This window comes from Sphaeramia orbicularis, chromosome 16, assembly GCF_902148855.1.
Source record: "Sphaeramia orbicularis chromosome 16, fSphaOr1.1, whole genome shotgun sequence".
NCBI lineage: Eukaryota > Metazoa > Chordata > Actinopteri > Kurtiformes > Apogonidae > Sphaeramia > Sphaeramia orbicularis.
Window position 1 is genome coordinate 16305116 of NC_043972.1, and position 26092 is coordinate 16331207.

Sequence of the window (26092 nt, forward strand, 5' to 3'; positions counted from 1 at the left end):
GACTGTACTGTAAAATTTTGCAGTAGCTTACTGTTTTAAATTTGCACCTTAAAGATGTCATTATTTACAGCATTTTACTGTATTTACAAATACCAGCATGATGCTGTACAAAAATTTACTGTTTTTTTTACAGTAATTTGTTACAGTGCAGTAACGTTGACATTTGTAGCGTCATTTCCTGCTGTACTATAACTCTGAAAGCTGCCTCTTACTAAAATTACTACATGCTACTATTGCATTAACTTCTCATTTTAATGAACCACTCAATTCTGTAATTGCTACCCATCAGTAATCCCTTAAGAAGAAGTCTGTCATTAACCCTTTCATGCATGAATTATGAGAACCTTAATCAAGATTTTTTTTTTCCTGACTGTTTTTATTCTTCTTTAGACATGAAAAAACAATGTGATTGAATTTTTTTATGAACCTACTTCTCATGGAGTTACAAAAATATCCACTCAGCTGGATACCATGTGTTTGAATTTATTTTTTTTTTACCTTTATTTAACCAGGTAAGTTAGTTGAGAACTGATCGTCATTTACAATAACAACCTGGCCAAGAGGCAGCACACTAACAGAATGAGTAGCAGCACAGGTTGCATGTACAAATGACAGAACGGATTAAGAATTTTATTTCTGAAGCAAAGAAACATGTATATCCTGACATACTGTGTAAAAACTATGAAATAAAAATATTTTTAATGCTGCTAATCTGATGTTTTCTCACATTTTAACATACTACAATACTTGTTACTACTCACTCAGATAATATGGAACAAAAAAAACAACTTCTTGTTAAAAAACAAACAAACAAACAAAAAAAAAAAACTGTTAATTACAGTCTAATAACAATGGCTGTACACTCAAATATGTTAGTGCAGATCAGGTTTATTAAAAACAGGAAAGTTACAGTAATGTTATGAACTGCAGTGTATAGGATGAAGCAGGAGCGTCCATTGTGTTGCCTGATATGGAACTAAAACAACAAAACCCATGAATATACAAGAGAACAGCTGGAGAATAGATGTCCACTGTAGTGACCACTATGCATGAAAGGGTTAAATGCAGGTTGGTAGTAACTGGGAGAAATGCATGACCAAACGACAGAACAAAGGTCCTGGGTTCGATTCCAACACCAGTTGATGGGGAGGGACCTTTCTGTGTGGAGTTTGCAGGTTCTCTCAGGGTACTCCACCTTCCATCATCCAAAGACATGCACTAATAGGTTAATTCAGGGGTGTCAAACATGCGGCCCGGGGGCCAAAATCGACCCACCAAAGGTTCCAGTCTGGCCCGTGGGATGAATTTGCAAAAAATTACGTTTCAAATATTAACAATCAAGGATGTCAAACTTGTTTTAGTTCAGGTTCCACGTACAGGACAATGTGATCTCAACTAAAATAATAGCATAATAATCTATAAATAAATAATGACAACTCCATATTTTTCTTTGTTTTAGTGTAAAAACTTACATTAAATTATGAAAATATTAACATTTACAAACTATCCTTGAACAATAAAATGTGAAAAACCTGAAATTTTGAAAGTAAAATTTTAACATTATACTTCCTGTTATTAAATATTTTGTGCCTTTGTAGATCCAATCCATAATATGCATGTATACTGAACAAAAATATAAATGCCCCACTTTTGTTTTTGCTCCCATTTTTCATGAGCTGAACTCAAAGATCTAAAACTTTTTCTATGTACACAAAAGGCCTATTTCTCTCAAATATTGTTCATAAATTTGTCTAAATCTGTGTTAGTGAGCACTTCTCCTTTGTCCTTTGCTGAGATAATCCATCCACCTCACAGGTGTGGCATATCAAGATGCTGATTAGACAGCAGGATTATTGCACAGGTGTGACTTAGGCTGGCCACAATAAAAAGCCACTCTAAAATGTGCAGTTTTACTGTATTGGGTGGTCCAAGGGGGGTCAGAAAACCAGTCAGTATTTGGTGTGACCACCATTTTCCTCGCACAGTCTTCTTCATGAATTCTCTGAAACAGCTTTGGAGATGGCTTATGGTAGAGAAATGAACATTCAATTCACAGGCAAAAGCTCTGGTGGAGATTCCTGAAGTCAGCATGCCAACTGCATATTCCCTCAAAACTTGTGACATCTGTGGTATTGTGCTGTGTGATAAAACTGCACATTTTGGAGTGGCTTTTTATTGTGGCCAGCCTAAGATACACCTGTGCAAAAATCATGCTGTCTAATCAGCATCTTGGTATGCCACAAGTGTTCACTAACACAAATTTAGACAGATTTGTGAACAATATTTGAGAGAAATAAACCTTGTGTGTACACAGAAAAAGTTTTAGATCTTTGAGTTCAGCTCATGAAAAATGGGAGCAAAAACAAAAGTGGGGCATTTATATTTTTGTTCAGTGTATAAATGGTAAATTGAGGTGTAATATTGTTAAAATTGCACTTATTTTTCTCAAGAAATCTCAGGTTTATTTCAGGCTATTCACATCATTTTTGTTTGGATAGTTTGTAAATGTATATATTTTCATAATTTAATTTTGATTGCACTAAAACAAAGAAAAATTTGGAGTCGTTATTATGCTATTGTTTTACTGGTCCGGCCCACTTGAGATCAGTTTGGGCTTAATGTGGCCCCTGAGCTAAAATGAGTTTGATTTGGTTTAATTGGTTAATCTAAATTGCCCATAGGTGTGAATGTGAGAGCGAATGGTTGTTTGTGTCTATATGTAGGCCTTGTGATAAACTGGTGACTCGTCCAGGGTGTACCCCACCTTCGCCCATAGGTACCTGGGATAGCCTCCAGAACCCCCATGACCCTCTCGAGGACAAAGCAGTTCAGAAGATGAATAAACAGAGCCTTAAGTAGTGATTTTCTTTTGGCTCCATCATGCCAAAATCACTCAAGTTGAGTAGAACTGAGAATAAAATATTTAAAATCTGCCTCCCGGAAGACTTCAGAAGAAGTTGAATCAGTCCAAATTGGCAAAAGTCTTTCTACTAATTTGAATTGTTTGGTTCTGTTGCCTTAAAAGTTATGTAAGCATCTTTATTTTTTTTCAATTTTTCACACAAATAACAGACAATAATAATAATAATAATAATAATAATAATAAATCTAAGGGTGACTGGGCCTTTTCCATCAGGGCCCCTCGACTTTGGAACGGCCTGCCCGAGGAGATAAGGCTTGCGGAATCAGTGGCATCTTTTAAGTCACTTCTTAAAACACACTTTTATAGACTTGCTTTTATGTGATGTTTGTCCCTTTTAATTTTACATTTTTTTTAAAATTTGAATCTTATCCTGTTTGATTGTTGGTTTATATTCTCATACATGATGTTGTTTTATCTCACGCCTCTATTTTCGCATTGATTTAACAACATCATGTTACGTTACCCCTGCCCTCTTTATTCCGATTCATTTAATTTATTCGAAGTGTCATGTTTCTGCATTGTTGTACACATCTCTCCTATTATGTTGCTTCTATTTTAGTGTTTTTACTTACATCTTGTATCCTGCTGTTGTGCCCTTTACTTGTTTGTCAAAGCACTTTGTAAAGGTGCTATATAAATAAAGCTATTGTTATTATAAAGCTATTATTAATAATCATGGTTTCATTTCTTCCATTGTTACTTCTCGCTAACTTAATAGTTGTGTAGCGGCTGCAGTGTGATGCTTTATCAAACTTTACTTCACTCTAAAACTTCGGTACAGCCTATACAACAATGTTTGTAGCTTTAATAGCTCAGCAGAGACCTATTTGCAGCACAGCTGTCACACCATGATGGTTTCTGTGTTTTTTGTGGTCTTAGGTTTTGTGGTCCTTGGCAATAGGTTTTTATTCAGTAAGAAACACGCTGTATATCACAGCTGAGCTGACAACAGTGCATTCACCCAGCTGTGGGTGGCTTTGCTGCTAAAAGCTGCTGATTCTGTTGGCAAAGGACGACTGATTTTTTGTCAGTGGAAACAGTCTCAGGTGATTACCAACAGAAGCGGAGCAGAACTTAACAAAAAAAAAGTTTGTCAGACACTTCTTGTTCTGGTATGAGCTGCATATATTTGTGTTTACACTCCAGGATAAACTATTGCCCCGTACATACGACAGCGAAATTCTGTGTTTTTGCAAAATTTTAATATCGTTTCAACCTTTCGTCCACATGACACCAGCATTGTCGGTGCTCTAAAATGGTATTTTTATAGAATGGGTCCCAGAGCTTAAAAATCTGTCTCTGTCTCCTGTAGATCTTCACTAAGCCGTGTATTCTTCAGAAACTATCTAGTGCTGTCAACTGATTTTTACAACATACTAATCACAAGTGGTTGGTAATTTAGACCTATCAAGTTGATTAATGAAACTTTTTTAACTTTTTGCGCTACAGAATGGCTTCATTGTCACATAAAGCAGACACATATGAGCAAATCCAGATCTACTTGACAAAGAGTATAAAACTCACATTATTCCTAAGTCATTAGAACAATTGTGAAAAGCCAGAAAGGTTCTCCCTTATTTATTCTTTCAGCCTTTGTGATGGAGGGTGAGTAATCATCCTGTCAACCTTCAGAAAGGCTATCAGCTCCTTCTGTCTGGTCTTCTACATGGCTGCCATTAGGTCTAGAATGTTCTGATAGAAAAAAAAAAAAAAAAAAAACCTGAATAGACTTCATTTATGAAAGAATAAAGAAAGAAAAAGTGAAAAAGAAAAGAAAAAAGTGGTACCTTCCATTGTCCCCATCCTTCCAAAACAAGTTTATTGTAAAATCTGACAAATTACACCATTATCAGCTTTGGATTTTCTCCATCAGTAGGAGTCTTCACAGATTGTTGGGCTTGCTCCATCTATATCTGTTGGTGTCGAGTCTTAATGTTTCTGAAGTTATTTTTCCTGTTTTTGGGGGTCTTTGTGGACTCACTTAGCCAGATTGAGGACTCCCCTCCAAAATATAAGTTGTTAAACCCATAAAGACCCAGTGCTACTCATGTGGTAGTTCCAAAATAGTTTTTTCTCTATATTTAACTATTTTAATATCCTCTGTATTTTGTGTTTTGTTTTGTTTTGTTTTTTACAGCAAACTAAAGGTTTTTCCTGTATTTAATTTACTGATCATGTATATGTTCATAAAAACTTAGATTAAACTTGAAGGTTATTATATCAGAAACAGAGAAAACTGAAGAAAAAATTACTTTTTCAACAAAATTTATCATTATTTGAACATAAACTAAGTGTCTCCATCCACTGTCATTGATCCAACTCCATGAGTTTTACTGGTGAATCAATGTTGTAGAAGATGATGCTGTTTCCATGGTAACTATGGAGACTTTGAACGTCCAAATGGGTCATATCTGATGACCATGAAAAGACGAATAACTGCATTTTACACCAATTATTTACATGGATTGATACGATTAGTGGATCAACAGGTATTAAACATTTTAGATCAGTAGATGGTTGTGGTCGCTGGTGGCGGTTTGGGTCGTTATGAATGTTCAGAGGCTCCGTAGTGTACATGGAAACTCCATCATCTTCTACAACATTAAGTCACCAGTAAAACCCATGGAGTTGGATCAATGACATTGGATGGAGACACTTGGTTTGTGTTCAGTTAATGATATATTTTAGTGAAAAAGTCACTTTTTCTTCAGTTTTCTCTGTATCTGATATAATAACCCTAAACATTAATCTGAGATATTATGGATATCAACATGATCAGTGAATTAAATATAGGGAAACAGGTGATTTTTACTTAAAATGCAAAATACAGATAGCAGCTTAATCTATAATAAATGGTAATAAATCACTTAAGAAAGGTTAAAAATAGAGAAAAAAATCTTTTGGGAACTGCTAGAAAAGTAGCGCTTGGCCTACATGGGTTAATAAGACCTGTTTAATTCATGGTGCAGTGTGATTGTTGTTTCTCTTTAATGTCGCTCAGTTCTTTGAATTGAATTAACGTCTCATGGGGTAATTTTCCACCATCCACTCCCTTTGAGTGTAACGCAGACTTGATATAAGATCATACACTTCCTTGTGAGAACATCCTCTAGTCTTTGGTTCAAACTTTTCGTGAGCGTTTGAAGGAAGCCTACGTAATGATTTTCTTTTTGTTGGAGTACATCCAAAAGAAACCTTTTGCTGTTCCAGCAGGTCAGACACCTGCACAGAATGTAATGTGGCCCTCATCTGTTTTGCCTTGTTTAGGTGGCAGCATATACACTTCAGAAATAGAGCTTTGTTTTATGTTGGAGTCTGGCCTCTTTTCAGACATCTACTTACATGTTAAGCCAACTTGTACAAAATGAGATAACACAAAGTATCAGACCTCATTTTTTTATGTAATGTATATACAAGGTGTTTGCGCAGATCTTGGAAGTTTTAATAAAGTATGGCGAAAAAAAAGTTTCTCTCAAAGTCAAATTTAGAGTATGCTCAAAGACACATAACCTTGTAAGATAATAAATACATGAGGAAAGGATATAAAAAACAATATGATTTCACTAACCGGTCAGTACTGGAATGATTGTAGTGAAACTTTGTGTGATATCCATGCACTTTTGTGATTTTCATGTTTTGAAAATGTTTCTCTCACAGAAACAAAATTTTCTGTGAATTATGTGTTCATTTATTCATACATTTATTAAAATAAACTTTTCTAGTACAAACTCATACAATCTCAACCAAAAAAGTAGGCACGCAAGTTGTTTATTTGTAGTTTGAATATCAGCCTGATCAAGGTTTTTATCGTTAACGAAAATGAACGAAATGATGGAAACTAAAATGGAAAAAACATTTTCGTTAACTGAAATAAATAAAAACTCTAATTAAAAGAAAAAAAAAAGAACGATAACTAACTGAAACTGTATTGTGAGCTTACTAAACTAACTAAAACGTAAAAAAATTATTGATAAAATTCCCTTAGTTTTCGTTTTTGTCAATGTCGGATTGATACCAAATTGATTTATTTGGCTCCAGCAGTTTTAGCTAGCAGCATCATACGACACTTCACAGTCTGTCATGTCTGGTCACTGATGGTTTCCAGTCTTCTTCTGGTCCCCACTCTACCTGGAACATACAGACTAAAGCTGGGACACAGCAGCACAGTCCTGTCTGGGATTTACTTTAGTGATGAGTGGGGTCGAGTTTTTTTTTTTTTTTTGGGCGCACCGTGTGTGTGTGAGTGACAGAGACAGAGCGGAGCTAAATGACAGACAATGTCAGACAGGACTAGCATCCAGGTTAAAACTGGAGAGTTTATCACCATGAAAAGGCCTTCCAAGCCCTGAACTGCACAGTTTAGAAGAGGAGGAAAGAGGAGGATGAAAACTAATCCAATTACAGAGGTATGGAACCTGTTAGAATGTTAAAAACGTTTGATGTTACTAGCAACAGCTAGGTAAACTGAACTGAAGCAAAGTTGGCTAATAATGGAACTGGAGATGATTGAGAAATGAGAGATCTGCGAAGGTGTGGTTTACTGATGAGGAACTGGGTTACATATGTTTAGATATGTTTATATGCAGTTTAACTGCTGGTTAGCTGGTTTATATATGTTTCTATCTGGTTTAACTGCTGGTTAGCTGGTTTATATATGTTTCTATCTGGTTTAACTGCTGGTTAGCTGGTTTATATATGATTCTATCTGGTTTAACTGCTGGTTAGCTGGTTTATATATGTTTCTATCTGGTTTAACTGCTGGTTAGCTGGTTTATATACGATTCTATCTAGTTTAACTGCTGGTTAGCTGGTTTATATACGTTTCTATCTGGTTTAACTGCTGGTTAGCTGGTTTATATATGTTTCTATCTGGTTTAACTGCTGGTTAGCTGGTTTATATATGATTCTATCTGGTTTAACTGCTGGTTAGCTGGTATATATATGTTTCTATGTGGTTTAACTGCTGGTTAGCTGGTTTAAATATGTTTCTATCTGGTTTAACTGCTGGTTAGCTGGTTTATATATGATTCTATCTGGTTTAACTGCTGGTTAGCTGGTTTATATATGATTCTATCTGGTTTAACTGCTGGTTAGCTGGTTTATATATGTTTCTATGTGGTTTAACTGCTGGTTAGCTGGTTTATATATGTTTCTATGTGGTTTAACTGCTGGTTAGCTGGTTTATATATGTTTCTATGTGGTTTAACTGCTGGTTAGCTGGTTCATATATATATATATATATATATATATATATATATATATATATATATATATATATATATATTTCTATCTGCTTTAACTGCTGGTTAACTGGTTTGTATATGTTTCTATCTGGTTTACTGCTGGCTGCTTTGTGCATCTCCTCTCACGCTTTGCACATCTTCACATTGTTTTCACGTAAGTGACGTTGTGTATGGATCGCACCCTCCCCCAACCTGCTATAGGGAATTTATACATCATAATGTACATCTGTTTGTGTCTCTGCTCAGTCAATGAGCCGCCCTAACCCAACCCCCAGATAAAGTGTCCAGGGTAACCCACTGATCTGTGCCTCACTAATTTCTTTGAATAGGATGGTGAGGAAGATAAAATATATGAAATAACTAAAACTAATACTAAAACTAAACTAAACTAAAACTAAGCATTCAGAAAAAAAAAGATAACTAATAAAAACTAGCAAACATGCTCAAAAAACTAATTAAAACTAACTGAATTAGAGAAAAAAAAAGTAAAAACTAATAAAACTAAACTATAATTAAAAATCTAAAACTATTATAACCTTGATATCAGCATCAACCAAAAACAAGGAAAAACATTAAAAAATGACAAAAAAAAAAAAAAAAATTAAAAAAGAATAGGATGAAGTAAAATTTTTATATTCCTGCCCCCATACACCATCTATTTCTACTGACTATAAAGTCCCATGTCAGCGCCCCAAAATAAACTCAAAAACTCTTCCACATATCAAAATAAATTCTGACCAAGCCTGCACAAAATGCAAAAATGTTATACATATAAAAATAAACTCTGTCCATTTCATAGCAGTATTACACATATCAAAAATCAAGTATAAAAGTACATAAAGTCAAAGTCTTAGGGGAAAAAAATAGCGGTTTTGAAATAGTCTGGAATTTTTATTTGGATATAGAGCAACCACCCTGTATATATCTGCTTTTTGGCTTGAAAAAAACAAAACAAAAATAATGACAAAAATAATATTAACCCTTATGTTGGATCTGTGAAAATGTCGTTCAAGTAAAGGTAAAGCCAGTGGAACTGTTGTACGTACAGTATTTGGGCAGCACGCTAAAAGCCGACCCCAAATGCTCATATTCTATCAACTGGAGACATCATTACTCATGCAGAGGCAGTAGTCAGGTTCTGAGTAGTTACAGGGATAACTAAAACGGCATTAAAAAATAAACCACTGCACAGTAATAGGACCATAATGCAGCTTTTATCGCCTGTAGCTTTAGATTCACTCATCAAAGTGACATAAACACTAGTTACAGGTCACAACAGTAGCCTGCTTCTTCAGCTCAGAAATACAGAGAAGATCAGACCTATACTGTCTCACTCTGATCTTTTAATGCATACCTTCATCTTTTCCCCCTTAGATTACTGTAATTCCCTGTACTTCAAGTCACTTTGCTCTTCATCGTTTACAGATAATCTGAAATTCAGCTGCACAAACCCGAACAAGTCATCAGTCTCACATTACCCCTGTTCTCACATCCCTTCATTGACTTGACAAAATTCAGAATGCATTCCAAAATCCCGCTAATCACTTTTAAAGCGCTGCATAACTTCACCCCTGATTACATTTCTCACCTTCACACTCCGTATTCTACCTCTTGACAAGTCCGCTCTTCGAACACAGATCTCTTATTTATTCCCCGATCAGATTGCTCTACATAAATTGACCCTGCATTTGTTGTTTTTGCACCAACCCTTTGGAACTGTCTTCCCAAACAAATCACATCCACCGAGAATCTGAACTGTTCTATGGAGCTTTTTAATCCATAAAGACCCAAAACAGCCACTGGTGACCAAAACTATATACTGATCTAAACTGTTTAATACCTGTTGATCCACTAGTCCTATCAATACATGTAAATAATTGGTGTAAAATACAGTTTGTCATCTTTTCATGATCATCAGATATGACTCATTTGGATGTCCAGAGGCTCCGTAGTTACCGTGGAAACACCGGTATCTTCTACAACATTGATTCACCAGTAAAACCCATGGAGTTGGATCAATGACAGTGGATGGAGACACTGGGTTTATGTTCAGTTAACCCTGTAAAGCCTGAACCATTTAATTATTGACAGAAAATTCCAGTTCTTTGAAATTGGAGCCTTTATTAGTTCTTCTGAACAACCAAAAAACATTTTTTTCAAATATCAGTTTACATGTATGAGTTTCAAATTTGTATCATATTTGATACATTGGGTCTCAATGCTCAAGTATCATTATTTTTGAACAAACAAAAACATAATATAACACAAACATGTCTAACAAATTGGTAATTCCTATTCAAAATTGGTAAAGTTCTTCCTCCTTCCTCATTAACCCTTTCATGCATTAATTATGAGAACCTTAATCAAGATATTTTTCCTGAGGGATTTTATTCCTCTTTAGGCATGAAAAAAAAGGAAAATTTTTATGAGCCTATTTTTCACGGAGTTGCAAAAATGTCCACTTAGCTGAAGAAGCAAAGAAACCTGTATTTACTGATATACTGCATGAAAACTATGAAATAAAAAAACATTTTTAATGCATCTAATCTGATGTTTTTTCACATTTTAACATACCTGCATAGAGATAATTTGCCAAAAAAAAAAAAACCTTTTTGTTTAAAAAACAAAATAGTTAATCACAGTCTAATAACAATTAGCATTTTTGTTTTACACTCAAACATGTTTCTGCAGATCAGGTTTATCTAGATCAGCAAGTTTACAGTAATGGTGTGAATTACAGTGTATGGGATGATGCATAAGCGTATCCACTGTGTTGGCTGATATGGAACTAAAACAACAAAATCCATAAATGTATAAGAGAGCAGCTTTGAACAGCTGTCCACTGTAGTGACCACTATGCATGAAAGGGTTAATGACAGTCTTGTAGTGTCACTGGAAAGGCCTCTGGAGAATGAATTCCTCCCCCCTTGTGGATTATCTGTGTATTGCATGTATCTAATTGTATACATCAGGTTTTTCAAGAAAAAAAAATCACAGTGATCATGTAGAGGGCTTCAAAACTCACATATCAGATATGATACGTTTGGCGTTATAGGGCTAATGATATATTTTGTTTAAAATGTCACTTTTTCTTCAGTTTTCTCTGTTTCTAGTATAATAAAACACAACTTTAATCTGAGCTTTTATGAACATTTACAGTCAGTAAATGAAATATAGGAAAATACGTGATTTACACTGAAAAAACACAAAATACGGAGGACAATATTATAATAAATGGCAATAAATCATTGAAGAATAATTAAATATATAGAAAAAATATTTTGGAACTGCCACAGAGGAAGCATTAGGTCTTTATGGCTTAAACTCACTATTGTCATCCAGAATATTTATAGGAAAAAAAAAAAAAAAAAAAATAGGCAAAAATTTGTCATGTGTGTACATCTGGATGTGTAATTGCTTGTTTTCATCTATGTTTGCTATAACTTATACTCACTTACTTACATGATCATCCCAGTCAATCATTTGAAAGTAAAGCAGGGTGTTTGTGCAGGCCTTGAAAGTCTTAAAAAGTCTGGAATTTTACAATGCGGTTTTCCAGACCTTGAAAAGTCTGGAATTTTGTGTGAAAGTATTGAAAAAAATTTCTCTCATAGTTGAATTTTAGAGTATTCTCAAAGGCTTCTAACCTTGTAAGATAATAAATACATGAGGAAAGCATGTAAAAAACTAGATATGATTTCACTAACCAGTCGATACTGGAATGATTCTGGTGGTGTAATACTGTTAGTACAAACCCAGAATCCAAATGCAGAACTCCAACAACAAAAGTTAGTTCCAAAAGGTTTATTGTTCACACACAGGTGAAAAAATATAATGAGTGACAGAATCTTGAGGATAATGGTGGGGATCTTTCTCCTCAGATTAGTCCTCCGGATCGAGGGCAGCAGCCCGTCTCCCCGAGCGGTGTTAGGATTCTTTTCCCCGACTGGGGAAAAGCAGAGGGAGGTCAGGGACGGAAACAGGTCATTCACAGGCAGGCTAACAACCGAGCAACAGGACATAAGGACTAGGCAAACTCACGTACCGGTAGTCAGGGCGAGAAGGTCAAAACCAGATCAGATGAGGCAGACAAAACCGACAGGGAACAGGCAGAAGACGAGAAACCGAGGGATCCAAAAAGAGGTCAAAAAACAGGCAAGCAAACGAACAAACGAGGTCAAGAACGCTGGTCTGAACTACTGGAGTTACAAACTGGCGACTGACAAAGGGAAAAGACAGGGTTTAAATACACAAAAGGGAGGGAAGACAACTAGACACAGGTGGAGCAAATCAGGGCGGAGACAGGTAATCAGGACAGAGGTCAGGATGAGCGGGGAACAGGAAGTAAAGACGACAGACAAGACACATGAGGGAAAACTTAACAAAATAAAACAGGAAGTGACACACAAAACATAAAAGACAGACAAAACCAGACTATTGTCTGGCAACAGGTATGACAGGTGGAACTGCTTTGTGTGATATCCATGCCCTTTTGTGATTTTTATATTTTTTGAAAATGTTTCTGTCAGTAAAACACAATTAACTGCGAATTATACATTCATTCTGTCATAAATTTGTTAAAATGAACTATTTTACCACACACAACAGGTACAGTCTCAACCAAAAAAGTAGGCGCGCAAGTACAGGGTGACACAAAAAAACGGGAACTTTTTAACAATCCAGTAAAACCAAGAGTGATGGAAGAAAAATATTTTATTCAAAGTAATTGAAACCTTAAACCATGCCATTTAAGAAACAATGATGGAATTTTCATTTTTTAAATATGACTTCCTGTAGATGGCGTCCTCCTGTACGAATGCATTCTTGAAATCTGCTGTTGAGATTCCTCATTGACCGCTGCAACATCTCAGCTGGGATACTGTGAATTTCATCCTGAATTCTCTGTTTTAACTCATCCAGAGTTCTTGGTCGAGTCGTGTACACTTTACTCTTGAGATAGCCCCACAAGAAAAAAATCACAAACTGACAAATCTGGCGATCTAGGGGGCCAGGGAACGTTACAGAATCTTGAGATCACACGGTTACCGAACAATTCTCGCACAGCCGCCAATGGTTACTAAAATGGGGGTGTGTTTACTTGTTCGAGGTCACTGTCTCGCAGTGCTGCCACTTGCTCATGTCTGCCAATACGCACTTCAAAAATTCCCGCTTATTTGGGTCACCCTGTAGTTTAAAAAAAATGAAAATTCCATCATTGTTTCTTAAATGGCATGTTTTAAGGTTTCAATGACTATGAATAAAATATTTTTCTTCCATCACTCTTGGTTTTATTGGATTATTAAAAAGTTCCCATTTTTTTGTGTCACCCTGTATTATTTTTGTTTTTAGTTTTGGTTTTATTTAAGCCTAAACCAAATATATCCAGGGTGGTTGCTCTTTATCCAAATAAAAATTCCTGACTATTTCAAAACCGCTATTTTTTTTTCCCCCTAAGACCTTGACTTTATGTACTTTTATACTTGATTTTTGATATGTGTAATACTGCTACGAAATGGACAGAGTTTATTTTTATATGTATAACATTTTTGCGTTTTGTGCAGGCTTGGTTAGAATTTATTTTGGTATGCATAAGAGTTTTTGAGTTTATTTTGGGGAGCTGACATGGGACTTTATAGTCAGTCGAAATAGATGGTGTAAGGGGGCAGGAGTATAAAAATTTACACAGTTACCGAACAATTCTCGCACAGCCGCCAATGGTTACTAAAATGGGGGTGTGTTTACTTGTTCGAGGTCACTGTCTTGCAGTGCTGCCACTTGCTCATGTCTGCCAATACGCACTTCAAAAATTCCCGCTTATTTGGGTCACCCTGTAGTTTAAAAAAAATTAAAATTCCATCATTGTTTCTTAAATGGCATGTTTTAAGGTTTCAATGACTATGAATAAAATATTTTTCTTCCATCACTCTTGGTTTTATTGGATTATTAAAAAGTTCCCGTTTTTTTGTGTCACGCTGTATAAAAGTACATAAAGTCAAGGTCTTGGGGGGAAAAAAAACAGTATTTTTGAAAAAGCCTGGAAAATATCTGGAATTTGTATTTGGATAAAGATCCTTAGGAAAAATGCCAAAAATGCTACACAAATCCTGCACAAAATCAAATGGAATGCCAACCGTACACACAAATAACAAATATATGGGATTGTAATTGGAAGGAGGTTGTGATGGATATGGATATGGATAACGAACCTGTGCACTGCCTACACCTGCAATCTAGTGTCATGTCATTTATCCTGCAGAGTCTCATTCCAATGCTGCTAAGGGTTGGATCAGAAAGTGCGGACAAATGACACGAATTTACGTCCAAGTTGGTGCTGTGTTGGAATATCTGGGTCCTGTTGTCCAGATAACTGCTATTGATCTCTGCCCTCCACTTTGGTGCAGAATAACCGCCCTGGTTAGATGGATTGCTGTGGCTTTAATACGACTATTCACAGCCATTTTCAGTCATAGAGGTCCCCTGTTTTTGTGGCATTTCTCGAATGCTGCCAGCATGTTACAGCGCTCAAATAATGTATGGGTTAGCGTGTTCTATTTGTATGTTTATGTGTGGAATGGAGTATCCTCATAGAGCTGCTATCTGTGTGTGTGTGTGCTAAGGTTTATGTAGAATGGACAACAGGAGTAGCAGCTGCAGTCATGTGTAAAATACTGTATTCAAAGTCCACCCTTTCAGTGTGATTTGAAAGGACTCAGAACCCAAAACACATGGTCTGGTATCGCTAGGCCGATGCTCAGATGGGAATTAGTCTGGATCCTCTCCGTTTATTTTCATTTTCTAAAGGGTGTTATCATGAGGTGCAGACCAAAATGCCTTTGGATGCGACTGGATCAAGTTGCAATAGGAGCAAAAAAATCTGTGATGTTCGCCAAGGGATGGAAACAATGTCACTGAATACGTGGGTAATTTGAGCAACGACAACGCCACCTAGGGTTGGGTGAAGAGCAGAGGAACTTATAAGTGCTGTGGTTCAGTTGGTAGAGGAGGTTGTCCGATAGCCGAAGAGTCGGCGGTTCGAATCCTAGCTTTGACTGTTCACGTGTCGAAGTGTCCTTGGGCCAGACACTGAACCCTAAATTGTTCCCAGTAGGGCATGGCAGTGCCTTGTGTGGTGGCAGCTGTCCATTAGTGTATGAGTGTGTGAATGAATGGGTGAATGTGAGGCTTTGTAAAGCACTTTGGGCACCGTGAAGGTGTGGAGAAGTGCTATATACTGTATATCCAGTTATCTTATCTTATCTTATCTCACCTTACCTTACTTTAGCTTAGTTTATTTTATCTTATCTTACCTTACTTTATCTTATCTTATCTTGTCTGGAATTTCCCCTTGTGGGACTAATAAAGGTATATCTTATCTTATCTTATCTTATCTTACTTGATCTTACTTTATCTTCTCTTATCTGACCTCATCTTACTTTCTTATCTTATCTGGAATTTCCCCTTGTGGGACTAATAAATATATATCTTGTCTTATCTTATCTTATCTTATCTTAGCTTAGTTTAGCTTACCTTACTTTATCTTATCTTATCTTACCTGGTCTGGAATTTCCCCTTGTGGGACTAATAAAGATATATCTTATCTTATCTTACCTTACCTGACTTTATCTTACTTTATCTTATCTTATCTTACTTTATCTTACCTTACTTTACTTTATCTTACTTTATCTTATCTTATCTTGTCTTACTTTATCTTATCTTACCTTACTTTATCTTATCTTGTCTGGAATTTCCCCTTGTGGGACTAATAAAGATATATCTTATCTTACCATACCTTACTTTATCTTATCTTATCTTATCTTATCTTATCTTATCTTATCTTACTTAATCTTGTCTTATCTTACCTTACTTTATCTTATCTTATCTTACCTGGTCTGGAATTTCCCCTTGTGGGACTAATAAAGATATATCTTATCTTATCTTACCTTACCTGACTTTATCTTATCTTATCTTATCTTATCTTATCTTATCTTATCTTATCTTATCTTATCTTATCTTATCTTACTTTATCTTACCTTACTTTACTTTATCTTACTTTATCTTATCTTATCTTATCTTATCTTGTCTTACTTTATCTTATCTTACCTTACTTTATCTTATCTTGTCTGGAATTTCCCCTTGTGGGACTAATAAAGATATATCTTATCTTACCATACCTTACTTTATCTTATCTTATCTTATCTTATCTTATCTTATCTTATCTTATCTTATCTTATTTTATCTTATCTTACTTTATCTTGTCTTATCTTATCTTGTCTTACTTTATCTTATCTTACCTTACTTTATCTTATCTTGTCTGGAATTTCCCCTTGTGGGACTAATAAAGATATATCTTATCTTACCATACCTTACTTTATCTTACTTTATCTTATCTTATCTTATCTTATCTTATTTTATCTTATCTTACTTTATCTTGTCTTATCTTACCTTACTTTGTCTTATCTTACCTTACCTTACCTTACTTGATCTTCTCTTATCTGACCTTACCTTACTTAATCTTATCTTATCTGGAATTTCCCCTTGTGGGACTAATAAAGATATATCTTATCTTACGTTATCTTACCTTATCTTACTTTATTTTACTTTATCTTATCTTATCTACTTTATTTTATCTTATCTTACCTTGCTTTATCTTATCTTACCTTACTTGATCTTACTTTATCTTGTCTTATTTTATCTTACCATACCTCACCTTACCTTACCTTAATTTACCTTACCTCACCTCACCTCACCTCACCTTACCTTATCTTATCTGATTCCCGGGCTACAAAACAAAGTAAGAGTTAAACCCTAAACGTATGCATCTATTACATGTCATACATTTAAGAAACACATATAAAGTTCATTTGATGTAATAGTCACATCTTCTTTACACACAAGAAGATGAAACGCACATTAAATAGTCCTATTTAAAGTGTAGAAATGACAGTACCGGTACATAAAAATCAGTTCTTTCACTTATCTTGTCATTACAAAAACCTACCTTCATCACACATGAGGAGAAACTCTTGATGAAAGTAAGTCGTAGGTTATAAATTAATCATTAAAGTATTTTCTCTGTGCAGAAGTTGATTTTTTGTTATGCACTAGTACTTTTCCCCTACGCACCTGTCATTACATACATGGGAACACTAGTCTTTGATGTATTAGTTATTTAATCATAACCCTTATAAGTGTTGAATTCTGAGGTATTCATTGATGCTAGCAGCTTCGTTTCATCTATTTCTAAGAAAGCACACTTTCCCATGAAGGTAATGTTGGAAGTAAAAAAAAAAAAAGGTTATTAAACACAAAAAGGGACTTTATTCTGCTGAAATCCTGATGTCGTGGCTTATCAGACTCAACTGTGGTAAACTGTTAGCTTCTGCGAGATTCACACCAACCAATCCACAGTTGGAAAACTCACTCGCCGCGTTGATCTAAGTCAGGCTGATGGCGGTTTTAGCCGGCGCTTTCTCTCCCCATCGCCCCACATCAGTCACCGCTGCCTAAAATAGCTCATGTACTTCATTGCCTTGATGAGCCTCAACAGTGGTTTCAACTTAAGGACATACAAAAGTACAGATTTGGACGCTGAAAGGTGATGGTACAGCGTGGTTATCTGGGGCCATTTGGGTATGATGAAAGGATTATCCAGCTTTTTTTTTTTTTTTTTTTTTTTTTTTTTTGCAGGTTTGATGAGCTGTGCAAAAAAAAAAGGACAGATTCCTTCAGCAGAGGCAGAAAGATGAAAACTTTATTAGGCAGTTTGATGACATGAGAGGATCAGACAGCGGAGAACTTTTAACATTTTTAACCCTTAAAGACCCAGTGCTACTTTTGTGGCAGTTCCCAAATTCATTTTTCTCTCTATTTAACCTTTCTTAACCCTCCGGTATCCCGTCCAGTAAGGCCCTTACTAAGCACCAAGTGTGCCTTTTTGGCACACTTGTGGAATAATGTCAAAAAACATTTCATACAGTTTGTTTTTAATTCTTTTACACTTATTTCTACACTCAAAAAAATGATTCTTGGCTCTAATAAACATGAAGTAATATTTTAAAGTAAAATGTAACTGAAATATATGAAATTTAAAGTTTATTTATCTGAAAAAGTCAAACATAATGTGAATATGCTTAGTATAAAGTGAATCTAAACAAGTAAATAATAATGGATTGGATTTATATAGCACCAAAGCACTTTACATTATTGACCCATTATTCATTCGCTCTCACATTCTCCCTCTGGTGGTGGTAAACTACATCTGTAGCCACAGCTGCCCTGGGGCAGACTGACAGAAGCGTCGCCCAATAAAGTAAACTTTATTTACTAGATCACATAAAAAGGCTGAGCGTCTCAGTCAAACACAGTTTATGTAGAAGTTTGCATTAACTAAAGCAAATCTGACTGAAGGTATTTAATTTATTCATATTGACTCAATATGATAGTAAAAACATTGTATTAAATGCAACTCTTTACATTAAATTTATGTAATAAAATTACATGGAAAATTTAAATGTAATTAAAATACATAAAGTCAACATTTTTGGCTTAATTATTTTATTGAGTGTATGTCATCAACTTGAGCCGTAAATAAAAATACCAAATACTCAATAATTGTCACCTTTTTTTTTTTTTTTTTAACTCTTTAAATGCTGTATTTGTAATGTAAACAAACCATTTTTTTGGATGCAAAAAAACACAAAAAAATATTTTTTTTTTCAATATACTACATAAAAAGTTGATCACATATTATCTGATTTTTGCAGCCTGGCGTATGTTAATGATTAACTCCAACATCGGTTAATTTGCATTATTATTTTTGGCGCTAGGTCAAATGTTCAAAAATACTAGCATCTGTCACCAGGTGTGCGTAAAATGCACACCTATAAATCAAACTATTAAATATTATATACTGATTTATTTTTCTGCTCTAATTTGATTTTATTTTTGTAAATCAAGGTCAGCCCTAATCATACATATCAAATGTAGGAAATAGTGCGTTTTAGGCACACTTGGGAGACAGATGCTAGTCTGGTAATTTTCTTTTGTTTAAATATGCAAATTTTAGTTGGTGGCCAGAATTTTAAAGATCATGCAAAAATGAACAACTTTTGAATTCTAACCTTATTTAAATTGTGAAAAATAATATGAAGTTTTTTAAAATGAAGTGCAAAGTGTGCCTAAAAGGCACACCTGGATACCAGAGGGTTAAGCAACGTATCACTATTTATTATCATATTATCCTGAATATTTTGGTATTTTTTCAGTGAAAACTATGTATTTTCCAATATTTCATTAACTGATTGTTTGTTCTCATGTGGAAACATTGTGTTAATTGTAAATAGGGTTAGGTAAAATAAGTCTTAACTTCAGCCTAAATCCTTTCGGTCACATTGTATATGGAACAATGGATATGTTGTTTTTTGTTTGTTGTTTAAAGTATTTTTTGTTTGGTTTTTTTTATTCTTTTTTTAACCCCTTTAGCCCTGTCAGTCCGCCCGCAGGCCAAAAAAATTATTTTAAAGTTTTGACCCTAATGTTAAACCTGTTAAACCCTGACGATATTTTCAGGGGAAAAACGCCTAAAAAGACATACCCAAAGTAAATGAAGAATTACTTCACAATAATAAGGTTCATATGGATGTTCTTGGTGTCTATGGACATTTAGAGACCTCACAGAATCTATTCCCATTGTATAAAATATTGTATCTATTACTATGCCTGAGTAAACTGTAACAAACTAAAAGAGAAATTAGAATTTTTTTATCCTCGCCTGTTTTTTTTTTTTTTTTTTGGCTGGATTGACGATGATATGCATAAATTAATTGTTTGTTTCGGAGATTTTTAATAGCGTATATTTCACCCCACAAAGATTAAACATCATGTTTGAACATTAAAGTTTGCATTAAAATACACTTTTGATGTACTTTTATTAACATTAGGGTCTAAACTTTGAGCAAAAGTTGAAAAAAACATCTATTGTCTTGATTTATTATATTTTTATAGTAGATGAATATTAATATAATTTTTCGGCCCGCGGGCGGGCTGATAGGGCTAAGGGGGGTTTTAAAACAGTTTAGATCGGTAGATGGTTTTGGTTGGTGGTGGGTGTTTGGGTCTTTATGGGTCAAAGGAGCTGGAATATTCTGCTTCAGATTGACTAAACATAAAGGGGTGTAACATATTCTGCGATCCAATAGGTGGATTAATCTGGACTTGCTTTGCTATTCTGGTTTGACAGCTGGTCATTGTGCGAAGCCTTTGCATTCACCAAGATCTCTGTCATGGGTGAAGTGTAATCATCTGGATCCCAGCGAGGAGGCCCTTGAAGGCCCACCTCGACTCTCTTCCCGACTTTAGAGTGTAGGTGGTTATCTGACTGTCCGTGTATTCACAGCCACTGCTCTCGCCTTATCAGCAGTCTGAAGCTTGCATGCTCAATCGCCTGATTTGTCAAGGGTGACTCCGAAAGATTCTGATAGGCACTCGGCAAATCACCCAGTTGATCTAAAATATCGACCGGCCACAAAAAGTCATTACACACAATAATGGCAGGGCAGGACCTTGAAGATGTGACTTAATTAGGTTTCAAATGGCTTCAAAAATGCCTTCAAATCTGCTCCTCTGGAGAGTAATGCGCTCCTGGATTTTTCTCCGTGATTACAGGTGTTGAAAGTGAGGCGCACCGCTACTGACAACGCCGCCGCTGCCCCTAACGCTACGTGATGGCGGCAGAAGCAGCAGCACCGGCAGCAGAAATGAGCAGTCATACAAAATCACATCGGGGCTTCTACTTAACATGCTCGTCTGGTTTAGTCTATACTCTTATCGCAGGTGATAATGGCTGAGGCAGACAGAAGGCGTATAGCTGCGGGAAACTGTGAAAAAGTTCTTCAAATTCTGCAAAGTACATGACATGTTTTTGCTAATGAAATTTGTAAAGTAATTGAATGTAAATGGTTGGCACGCCTCGATAGAGCTGCAAACACTAGCGGGATGTAAATGACTGATGCTAGTGTTCTGACTGTCAATGCTTCTAGAACAGGGGTGTCAAACTCATTTTGGTTCAGGGGCCATATTCAGCCCAATTTGACCTCAAGTGGGCCGGACCGGTAAAATAATGACTTAACCCTCCAGTATCCCGTCCAGCAAGGCCCTTACTAAGCACCAAGTGTGCCTTTTTGGCACACTTGTGGAATAATGTCAACAACATTTTCATACAGTTTGTTTTTAATTCTTTTACACTTTTTTCTATTTCATCAACTTGAGCCATAAATAAAAATACCAAATACTCAATAACTGTAACATTTTTTAACCCTCTAAATGCCGTGTTTGTAATGTAAACAAACCATTTTTTTGGACACAAAAAACACAAAAAATTATTTTTTTTTCAATATACTACATAAAATGTGGATCACATATTATTTGATTTTTGCAGCCTGGCATATGTCAATGATTAACAGCAACATTAACAACGTTAATAAATTAGTTTAGACCCTCACCTCTCAAATGAAGCCCAGATATCAGTAAAAGCAGAATTTATGCCTTAATGCAGGGGTGTCAAACTCATTTTAATTCAGGGGCCACATTTAGCCCAAATTGATCTCAAGTGGGCCGGACCAGTAAAACAGAAGCATAATAACCTGTAAATAATGACGACTCCAAATTTTTCTTTTTGTTATACTGCAATCAAAATTAAATTATGAAAATACGTACATTTACAAACTATCCAAATAAAATGATGTGAATAACCTGAAAAAAATGAAATTTCTTGAGAAAAATAAGTGCAATTTTAACAATATTACACCTCAAAATTTCACTTTCAAAAGTTCAGGTTTCTCACATTTTATTGTTAAAGGATAGTTTGTAAATGTTAATATTTTCATAATTTAATGTAAGTTTTTACACTAAAACTAAGAGAAAAATTTGGAGTTCATTATTTATAGGTTATTATGCTATTATTTTAGTTGAGATTACATTGTTCTGTATGTGGAACCTCAAACTATAACAAGTTCGACATCCTTGATTCTTAATATCTTACTTTAATTTTTGCATTTCACAAATTCATCCCAGGGGCTGGACTGAACCCTTTGGCGGGCCGGATTTGGCCCCCGGGCCGCATGTTTGACACCTGTGCCTTAACGACTTTCGGATCAAAAACATTGGTTCTAATGGAAGAAATAGTGCGTTTTAGGCACACTTGGGAGACAGATGATAGTCTTGTAATTTTCTTTTGTTTACAATGTGCAAATTTTAGTTGGTGGCCAGAATTTTAAAGATCATACACAAATGAACAACTTTTGAATTCTAACCTTATTTAAATTATGAAAAATAATATTAAGTTTTTTAACACAAAGTGCAAAGTGTGCCTAAAAAGCGCACCCGGATACCGGAGGGTTAATAACCTATAAATATTGACAAATCCAAGTTATTCATTTTGTTTTAGTACAAAAAAAACAATTAAATTACAAAAAATATTTACATTTTACAAAAAAGATGTGAATAACCTGAAAAAACAGAAATTTCATTTGAAAAATTAGTGCAATTTTAACAATATTATGCCTCGACTTATTATTTATACAAGTACATTTACACACAGTGTTCCATAAACATTTGGTAACAGGCAGAATATTGTTAAAATTTTGGAGTTTTTAACTAAAATAAGAACAATTTCTACAATATTCCATCTCTTATTATTAACACAACTCCAGATCACAGTGGATCCATAAATGCACCAAACATTTAGTAACAGGCAGAATATTGTTATTGCTTATTTCAGGTTGTTCCTCTTTGTTTATATTTATGTACTGTATTTATCTGTATTTTATTGCGAAAAAAATAGTTTTGTAAATGTAAATATTTTCACAGTGTAACCTTATTTTTTTCACTTACATTTTTCACAAGGAAAATTCATAGTCGTCATCATTTATGGGTTATTGTGTTGTTATTTTATTTTTTTTTTTTACTGTAGATCACATTGGTCTGTATGTGGAACCTGAACCAAAATGATTTGGACAAGGTTAATTTTTGCATTTTCATCCCGCGGGCCGGACTGGACACTTTGGCGGGCCAGATTTGGCCCCCGGGCCACATGTTTGACACCTGTGTTCTAGAAGCTCTGAACAATGTGACTGCTTAGACAAAAAATAGTTCTACATTAACCCTTGAAGACCCAAACAGCCGACGACGACCAAAACCATCTCCTGATCTAAACTTTTTAATAACTATTGATCCACTAATCCTATCAATCCATGTCAATAATTGGTGTAAAATGCAGTTTGTCGTCTTTTCATGGTCATCAGATATGACCCATTTGGACGTTCAGAGGCTCCGTAGTGAATGTGGAAACACCGTCATCCTCTACAACATTGATTCACCAGTAAAACCCACAGAGTTGGATCAATGACAGTGGAGAGACTGAGCTAATGGCATCATGTTGTATGTCATGGCAGTTCGTATGGCATTTGATGGGCTATACGTACGCAGTTTGTCCTTTCACGTGTTATTCAACGCTGTTTGATCATGTTTCAGTTTATGCCAAGATCTCTGGTTCACATATCTGTAACTGCTAACCCTAACCCTGACCCGAACCCTAACCCTGACCCTAACCCTAACCCTAACCCTGACCCTAACCCCTAACCCTGACCCGAACCCTGACCCTATCCCCAACCCCTAACCCTATCCCCAACCCCTAACCCTATCCCCAACCCTTAACCCTATCCCCAACCCTTAACCCTGACCCTATCCCCAACCCCTAACCCTATCCCTAACCCTGACCCTAACTCCAACCCCAACCCCAAACCCTAACCTGTTTCCCCAACTCCTAACCCTGACCCTATCCCCAACCCCTAACCCTGACCCATAACTCCCAACCCCTAACCCTAACCCCTAACTCTAACCCTATCCCCAACCCCTAACCCTGACCCATAACCCCTAACCCCCAACCCTTACCCTGACCCTAACCCAACCCCTAACCCTGACCCTAACCCCAACCCCTAACCCTGACCCTAACCCCAACCCCAACCCCTAACCCTATCCTCAACCCCTAACCCTATTTCCAACCTCTAACCCCTAACCTTGACCTTAACCCCAACCCCTGACATTGACCCTAACCCCTAATCCTGACCCTAACCCAAACCCTAACTCTAACCCTATCCCCAACCCCTAACCCTGACCCTAACCCCAACCCCCAACCCCTAACCCTGACCCTAACCCCAACCCCTAACCCTATTCCCAACCTCTAACCCCTAACCCTGACCTTAACCCCAACCCCTAACGTTGACCCTAACCCCTAATCCTGACCCTAACCCAAACCCCTAACTCTAACCCTATCCCCAACCCCTAACCCTGACCCTAACCCCAACCCCTAACCTTGACCCTAACCCAAACCCCAACCCCAACCCCTAACCCTAAACCTAACAGTGCATGGTATTTGATGTGGCGTAAACATAGACACACAAAGCTTATAGTGCATACAGATAACACACTAAAAAGTGGTGTGTATATTTACGCAACTTCATGATGGCATGTTGCAGTGGATGGAGATGCTTGTTTATACGTTCAGTCTTTGATATATTTACTGAAAAAGTCACTTTTTCTTCAGTTTTCTCTGTTTTAATGAACATCTACAGGATCAGTGAATTAAATATAAGGAAAAATACATGATTTGCACCGAAAAATGCAAAATACAGATGATAATATTATAATAAATGATGATAAATCACTTAAGAAAGGTTAAAATAGAGAGAAAAAATTATTTGGGAACTGACATAAAAGTAGTACTTTATGGGTCTTTATGGCTTAACCTTCAACATAGAGCTTCATCAACACATGTTATAGATGTAAATATAATGTGTCAAAAGATATTATTTGACTCTGTTCATTTTTCACTCAGAATACCATTCTTTATCTCCTCACAGAAAACCAAGATCTCCACGTACGATAAGATGTGGGAGTTCATGAGCAGTCGGAGGCACTCGGTGATGGTGAAGAACATTGAGGAAGGCATTCACCGTGTGCTTACCTCAGACTACGCTTTCCTCATGGAGTCCACCACCATCGAATTCGTCACACAGCGCAACTGCAACCTCACCCAGATCGGAGGCCTTATTGACTCCAAAGCGTACGGGGTCGGAACCCCAATGGGTGAGTTTGCTTTAATTATGGTATGAACAGCAGCAGAGTTTGGGTGATGGAAGAAAAGCCTGGAACATACTGTGGCACTTTTACTCAATCTGAACTTGTTTTGGATCCTGTGGGTTTTGTGACCAACCATATTTATTGTTATTATTAATATTTGTATTATTGTTATCATTATTTTTATCATCTTCTCAGTTGAAATATCAAAATAAATCAAAGGTTGTCACTAATATGCTAATACATAAAAATGACCAAAACACAAACAAAAAAAGACCTTAAGAAAAATAAAGTTGATTCTGTAGTTTCCATCAATGTGTAACACTAAACAATGAGGTTTAGAGTACAGCTGTAGCTCTTATTAGTTAAAGTCTGTTCTACATTGTTGCCCATAAAGCTGGAAATATATATATATATATATATATATATATATATATATATATATATATATATATATATATATATATATATATATATATATACAGGGTGGGGAAGCAAAATTTACAATGAACATTTAGTTGTTTTTTCTCAGCAGGCACTACGTCAATTGTTTTGAAACCAAACATATATTGATGTCATAATCATACCTAACACTATTATCCATACCTTTTCACAAACTTTTGCCCATATGAGTAATCAGGAAAGCAAACGTCAAAGAGTGTGTGATTTGCTGAATGCACTCGTCACACCAAAGGAGATTTCAAAAATAGTTGGAGTGTCCATAAAGACTGTTTATAATGGAAAGAAGAGAATGACTATGAGCAAAACTATTACGAGAAAGTCTGGAAGTGGA

At 35.8% G+C, this 26092-nt stretch overlaps 1 protein-coding gene across 1 annotated transcript in view; it reads left to right on the forward strand.

The window, feature by feature from the left end:
* LOC115435523 (glutamate receptor ionotropic, kainate 2) overlaps nucleotides 1-26092 on the forward strand; it is a 756602-nt gene that overhangs the window by 620545 nt on the left and 109965 nt on the right. Inside the window, exon 14 of the mRNA XM_030157991.1 lies at nucleotides 25083-25308. Within this exon, the coding sequence (XP_030013851.1) occupies nucleotides 25083-25308 (226 nt within the window). The remainder of the gene's footprint in view (nucleotides 1-25082; nucleotides 25309-26092) is intronic.